Below are 7,735 nucleotides of genomic sequence, written 5' to 3'. Positions count from 1 at the left end.
AGGTTGGGATGTACAGGTGTATGAGAAGATGCATGAATGTTTGTAGATGTGGATGCAGGTGTGCAGCAGGTGTGCAGTACACACAGGGCTTTTGCCCTGGCGTCACTCTTCGGGGTCTACCCAGTTTTTGGTGGAGTCAGTAAGTAAAATAATTCCAAGGCTGCAGACTTGTCAGATGGCTTTGCCCAGGAAAGTAAACTAGGCACAGTTATTACAGTGTTTTTCAATTGGAGTTGTCAGGGTAAAAGTATCCTCTCTGCCCCCTCTTGTCATCCTTCTCTCCCAGAAAATGAGAAAATAGACACAAAGTTTCCACCTGACCCACGACATCATTTCCTGCTCTGCTTACTTACCTCCTGACCACAGGTGACAGCAAAGGACAGTTGCAACTGCTTCTCAACAGAGCCCTGGAGCAACAGTTGTGGAATAAGGGATCCTACCATTGCAAAACCAATGTAAAGAAAATAGCTCCCAGAAAGTCCTATAAAATGAGGGCATGGCTTTCAGGTCAGGAAATTCAAACTAACGAACAACCCCATAGACTATCCACAGCCATCTTTTGTCCTCCTTTTAAGTATGAATTTAAATCCATCTCCTTTAATAGAAAAAAAAGAAAGGGGAGAAAAAGAATCTTTGCAAGAACTTCTCAGGTCACCATAATCAACCATCACTGCCTTCAAAAGAATTCTGTGAATCTTTTTAAAACATTCCCTTTAGCTCCTTTATAAATTATTAAAATAAAAAGAACAGCATCAACAGCACTTAACCAGTTTGCATTTTCATTATTGGTAGAGTCAGCAAGGGCCCTTGACTTATAAACCACAGGGTGGACTTACCTTTTGCACAGCTCCTTGAAAGGCTTGTTTAATTCTCCTACAAGAGTCAGGTATTAATTTTGTGTCTTGACTCTCCAGAGTTGTATCTTTCAAATCTGCATTTTCATGGAGTCTCAAAATTCTATAAATGCAGTGAGTGCCGTCTTCTGATATTCTGTTAGGATCCATCTGAGGGATAGGGGAAAGTAAGAGTATTAGAGTGGTTATCATTACTCATTCTGCTAGTTCAAAAAGTGTGACTTGGCAAGTGTGGAGGTTCACGCCTGTAATCCTAGCACTCTGGGAGTGTGAGGTAGGAGGATTGCTTGAGGTCACAAAGAGTCTGGGCACAGTGAGACCCCACCCTTCAAGAAGAGTCTGAGCAAAGTGAGACCCCGTTTCTGCTAAGAATAGAAAAATTAGCCAGGCGTTGTGGCAGGCACCTATAGTCCCAGCCACTCAGGGGGCTGAGGCAGGAGGATACTCTTGAGCCCAGTAGTTTGAGGTTGCTGTGAGCTAGGCTGAGGCCATGGCACTCTAGACTCCATCTCAAGACTCCATCTCAAAAATAAATAAATAAGAATAAAAAAGTGTGACTTAAGAACAAATACAGTAGAACCTCCCTAGTTGACCACCTCCCTACATTGACCACTTTCTTAAGTTGACCAAATTTTTGTAAACTGGACATGCACCACATGTCCTCAAGGGAGGTTTCTTATATTGACCATTAACTAGTTTGTTACAGTCCCTTGGATGGTCAACTTACAGACGTTCTATTGTAACTCATCTTACAAGTTTTTGTGTCCCCGATGATCAGTAGCTAATACAATTACTCTCCAGTTGGCAGAAACATTGACATTTTCCCCCTTTTTATAGGGGGTAAGTGCAATTAACAGTTAGTTCAGTGGTGGGTTAACAACAGAAGTATACATGTCAGGTGCATGGGGCGGGATTCTCAAAGTTGACACCATGAAAGTCCTCACAGAGGGGAAGGACATCAAGAAAGTCACTTGTGGTCACTGCAGGTAGAGACAACGTTTTGTGTTTAAGTCATGAGTAACTTGCTTGATGGGATTATGAAGCACACTTGTGATTTCAAAGCACGAAACCTATATAATAATCAGGCAAAACTAGCACCACCTTTAACCACCATGTTTGCCTGGCCTTTTCTCTTAATCAGTGCATATTTTAATCAGCCAAAGAAGAGAGACAGAAATCCATTTCTTAGCTCCAAACAAGATCTGGAGACAGAAGCATGGGTTCTCTTTCTGTTGAATCTCTCAACAGTGTTTCTCAACTGAGAATGGTACATCTGTCAGGGCATTTGGGAATGTGTGCAGGTCATATGTGGTGTCGCATTGGGAGGGGCAGGCTGCACAGGCAGGTCAAATAGGGATGCTGAGACTCTTGGAATGTAAGATATTGTCCCACCCCAAATGTCCCCTTCAAGTTAGCAGCTGGTTGCCTGGTTAGAACACGTGTCCACTGTGAGCATTTCTGCATCCACTACTCTGTAAATTGCCTTTTCTCCCCAGGGCTCTGACTTTGTAGTTGTTTCAGCTGCCAAGTTAATAGGTAGCTATAATTAGCTATCAATTTATTTTAATAAAAATAATTAAACTTGTCCTCTTTTCTCAAATATTCAAGGTACTCTCTGTACATTTGCTTAATAGTAGGTACAGTCTAGATGGAAAAAAGAAAACTACCTAAGTTTGCAATAACCAAAATTCAATCCAAATCAATACCAAGTCTCTCTTTCCTTGGTCTAATGGTCTTTTAAAAAGCAATCAGAAAGATGTGCTGGTTCATTAACCAACCATTGGAAATAAACCAGGAAGCAGCCTATTTATCAATTTAGCTGAAATTCTCAAAATGCAATGAGAACCTTTTAACAAATATGCACCCACTGATACAAACATTATATTCCAATCTAGCAAATGTAAGGATTATTAATAATCAGGGAACAGGTTCCACCACAAAGCTAAACTATTGGCAATCCATATTTATGTTTCATATTTTCGTGAGAATAACTAGTCCAAGGCAGAATATGTGGGGTTTTATCTAAGGAAAACTTTCAATCGTATTTTTTTTTAAGCCTCACTTACGCCAATAAGTTTCCCACAAGACCAGAAAAGCCCAGGCAACTGATATGAAGGGTCACTGGGTTCAGACCTCAGCAAAGAAAAGAAATGCAGAGGCCTCAGTTGGCTTGCCACCAGAAAACTGCTGAGTTAAAGGAACAATGTGGCCTTAGTGGGGAAATGCCTGGGGACCCTAAAATTGGTTAAGCTTGAGTTCTGCCAGCAAGCCAAGACCTGTCTAACAGAAGCGGTGGTCCCCTATACTCTTGGAATTCAAAGCGCTGTCTAACCAGCAGCATCATGAGCTCACTGCAAGCGTGTTAGAAATCTATAATCTCAAGATCCACCCTGGCCCACTGTCTAAGAATCTGCATTTTAACTAGGTCCCAGGTGGTCCTCAGACACATTAAAGTTTGAGAAATCATGCTCTAAAATATCAACTATACAAATATGTAGATTTTCTGCTATTAAAATTTCTCCAAATTTCCCTGGACACCAATTAAAAATTTTTTTCACAAGTAACGCCAATTAGCAGAAAACTACGGCAGCAGTTAATGATGGTTAATGAATTGATGCAAATAACTACATGCAGAAATTTTCATCCCTTTTCTCTTAAAAAAAATGCCCATGAGCAGATCGCATGCCCACCCCACCCTGACACTCCCCACCAGCCGGTTTGATCAACATCTCTAAGGGTAGGGTCCAATTATTGAATCTCTCCCAAGCACTTCAAACGCAAATGCACAGTAGAGAACCACTGTTTGAGAAGGCAAAGGCTAAAAACCTTATCAGTTGTTTTTCCCAGGAGAATTTAAGAATGCATAACATAATTAGTTTTAATATGCTCATTTATTTTTTTTACCTAAGGATCATATATTAGAAATTTATTTTTAACCTATGAACAAATATCTTTCTCATTCTTGCAGCCCATTTTTCCTGAAAATGGAGACCAGCAGAAAAGGAAAGAGCAGAGGTTTGGCGGGGTTGCAAGGTCAACCACACACACTGGCACATGAGGACTTCAGCTGCTACGGCCTGTGTGCTGAAGAAACTGCAGAGCGGGGAGCCAGGTTGATGCTGGACGGTCAACACATGCTCATCAAGTGACTGAATGATTGTATCTCCTCCCTAACCTATTTTCTACACAGCAATCTGGCTAGAGGCTTTGAATGACTGAAGAGTCACGCTATTTTAGATACTATTTAGATAATTTACATATTAAAAATTAGAAACAGACATAGTCGTGGAGCTGCAAATCATGTGAAAGGCCTTTTCAGTACATTTCAGCTTCTAGGCATCAGGCTAGATGCTACAGGTAAGGCAGTGAGCAAAGAAGGCAGGGCCTTCGTGCTGTGTACATTCAACCGAGGAACACGGAAATTCACAAAAAATCACAGTGATCTGGGTGATAGCATGAATTCATTGTACCCAGCATGTCTGAAAACACATTTTGGATATGTGATTTTAAAAGGCATTCATCAGATGATGTCGTGCCACTGAGATAAACTCAGTCTTTTTTTTTTTCCTTAAACTTCCTTGAAACTTAATCATGTGTAGGGTTAACTGCAGCAGGATGCTTGACATTTGTGCTTTGTTATCTGTTTTGTCAAACAGGCAGCCTGCACACCTCCACATCTGATTTTCAGCAGTGACTACTGTCGTGGGTAACCAACAGACAGGGAGTTTGGTTGGTGCACACTGGGGAATTGAGGGAAGAACTTAAAAGGGCAAAAGATCTTGCGTTTTCTGAAAAGCTTATCTTACAGCTAAACTCTACACTTTGAATATGGTTATACCAATGTTAAAAACACACACATTTTTACAAACAACTTTTTGAAAGGCTTTTTTTTTTCTTTGTAAACCAAAGTATGAATACTATGTGGTAAATATATAGCACAAGCCACATGCTGTTTTTTCTTTGGCAGGGTGGTAGAGAAAAAGCCAATCTACACTGGGTCTAGTACATTTTTTTTTTCTTTTGAAAAATCTAGGCACAAGGAATCTGCAAACATTCAAGAGGCCGATTCATTTTTAACATATGAGTTGAAAAGGAAAGAATGTTTTTAAATAGTCACTGTAAATTTTACACTACGTAGGGCAGTCTTCTAAATGCATTTAAAACCAAATTAAACTGCTTTTTCTTGAGGATTTACATCCTTTTTCCCTCTTCCTTAAACAGAAATAATAAAATGGCTTTTTTGTTATTTTTTAACTATAAACTACAAACATGTTACCTAATTCTATTTTATTTCATTCTCATTCAAGTGCATTCAGAAATCCCAAGCAGCTGATCCATAAATTTAGTGGAAATCCAACAACTGCTATTTCTTACGGTACCAAGTTCTAATCCAAAGGAACTGACCATAAGTAAAAATGTTACATCAGTGGCAGGTCAAATGGATTCTACTCTCCTAGCTAGACTTCTGAAAGAAGGCCTCCAACACATATCAAAATAGAAAGAACTGCAGAATGAACTCCCATACACCCATCACCAGCTTTAACTATCATCAATGTCTGGCAAATCTTGTTTCATCTACCACTTCCCCACACCCTACACTCCCCATTAATTATTTTGAAACAGACTCCAGACATCAAAGCATTTTACTTACAATGATTTACAATGTATCTCTGAATAATTAGTGTTCCTTCAGGTAACAAAGGATAATATCTGATAAAATGTAACCAGCTCTAGTGGTATATTCATAGGAATGCTTAGCTTCTGATACATATTTTTTAACTAAAGAAGATGCCTCTTAAACATGCAGTACAAAATTGAGTTAAGAATAAAGGCTAAAATATTCTGTGCAAGTCTTAGGAGAAAGCTAATTTTCATAGTATTCAGGAAAATTGTAATGAAAAGTCTGATGACACTAAATTCTCCAAATAAAAACTTTCTAGGGAGGCTTAAGAACTCATATGTTTGCTTTGCAGAAAGGTTTTGAGTGTTTCACTATTATCCACGTGCTAAATGATGATTGACAGGTAATCATCAGAAGACCAAACCTCTCAGCTCATCTGACCATTGAAAAGTTCCTCAGGAAAGCGGAACAACTGTAACAAGAGCCCTACAGGTCACGCTTGCCTACATGGCTATGCCGCCAATTTACATGACTCCGGCCAAGCTGAGCTGTTCATAGTTCCTAGAACTTCTTCCTTCTCTACTGCTCTTTAAATGCTGAACATTCACTTCGCTATTACCACAATGAAAATGCCACATCTCCAAGGTGTTAGAAAGAGAAAAAAGCAGAGAACTACTACTGCATCTCATGTCCGTTTTGTGAATGCGGGTCTCTTGTTTAAGGGCAATCTCTGGTTGGAGGCCCCTCCATTAGTTGGCACCAGGTACAGTAGACACTGGGCGCTGGATAAATAATTCTAAACTCCTATTCCATAGCATTTAATAGTGCCATACACAATGCCCGCACTCAACGCACAAGCATTAAATGGGATTATTAACAAAATGCTGGGTGGGAAAATGGATAAGCCTCATTTTTTACTGTCACACCATCTAACGAAACAAAAACATGTAGTCACTTTCCCATAGGTTGGCGTAATCTATGTTGCAAGTAAACCACTCAAAAGATGTCTCTTAAAAAAAATTTCAATGGGTAGAGACTATTTTTGCATGCAAATTTTCTGAAGTATTGCTCATAGCACTTCTACTTTTTAAGTCAATAACCATACTAACTCTATAAAGTGCAAACTAGTGGATAATGAACACTTAACAAAAGGCCTGGCTGGCTCGCGTCAAAAGCCCAGACGATCGGAGCAATGCCAGGTTTTGATACATCCAGTTTGGGTTAGTAATCACCTTTGAGTCTGACAACGAATGAAGTCCAAACCCAACTTTCTTTTCCCATAAAAAAAATGCAGAGTCAGCCCCCCACTTCCTCTGAGAAAGAGTTCACAGCACCAGACAAGAATATTTGAATGAATCCAACCAACTGCACTGCAATTTCCAAGAAAACACAAGAGCATAAACCACCAGAAAGCATAATATTACAAGTTTACCCCTTCCTTTCTACTATCTCCCTGCAGTTCTGAGTCGTCCTGCAAAACCTCTTTGTCTTTTCCAAAGTTTGCTTTTTGCTAGACAGTAGTAGGGCTGTGCTAACATCACACACACACACCCCCCACACACACCTCGCTTCCTTCCTCCGCCCACCTCCGTGGAAGGCACGTGGGGCCGTCCCTGTTCTGACACCAGAGCTTCACAGGACGATTCAGCAGCAACAGAACCCCTGTCCCCAGACCGGGCTCCTCTGGTCGTTCTATGTCATCCTGCCCGTTGGGCGTCTGGTCTTTGAGACTGCTTACACCGACCTTCCGCTCTACGCACCCCTCCAGCGCTACGGCCCCAAACACAAAAAAACACAACTGCAAAGTAGCCAGGCCCAGACACCAAATCCCCCAGCTGCTGGGCGGGAAGGGAAAGAACCGTCGACGCCCAAGGGAAGGTAGCGCTCACTTTTTTCCTACGGGAATATAAATCGGTTCTAAACTTTAAGTGAGAAACGGCAGGAGGTAGAAGGTATGCGATCACTTCCAGAAGAGGTGAGCGGCCAACGCTGTTCCCGGGCAGGGGGGATTCAAACCGTCCTCTGGCCGAGGGAGCGGCGCCGCAGCGCGCAGCAGGCAGGGGTGCGTGCGCCCGGGAGGGACGAGCGCGCTGGACCGTCCCCGAGCCCGATGCCCCTCCCTGGGAGTCACTTTCCCCTCCCGAGTCCGCAGGATCTGGAGACCCCGCGGCCGGACTCGATTTCTTACAGGTGCGGGAGGCGCGAGGTGAGAGCGGAGGCGGCCACTCACCTGCGCTCGGAAGTAGAGGAACAGGGCGAC

At 41.9% G+C, this 7,735-nt stretch overlaps 1 protein-coding gene across 1 annotated transcript in view; it reads right to left on the bottom strand.

Annotated features, from left to right (window-relative positions):
* Window positions 1–7,735, bottom strand: part of TNFSF11 (TNF superfamily member 11) — a 30,960-nt gene that overhangs the window by 23,020 nt on the left and 205 nt on the right. Inside the window, exons 2-3 of the mRNA XM_012805469.1 lie at window positions 7,706–7,735; window positions 837–1,004 (exon numbers count right to left, since the gene is read on the bottom strand). Coding sequence (XP_012660923.1) covers window positions 837–1,004; window positions 7,706–7,735 — 198 coding nt within the window. The remainder of the gene's footprint in view (window positions 1–836; window positions 1,005–7,705) is intronic.

This window comes from Otolemur garnettii, unplaced genomic scaffold (genome assembly GCF_000181295.1).
Source record: "Otolemur garnettii isolate 467f Iridium unplaced genomic scaffold, OtoGar3 scaffold00043, whole genome shotgun sequence".
NCBI lineage: Eukaryota > Metazoa > Chordata > Mammalia > Primates > Galagidae > Otolemur > Otolemur garnettii.
This window is presented reverse-complemented; position numbering and strand designations above follow the sequence as displayed.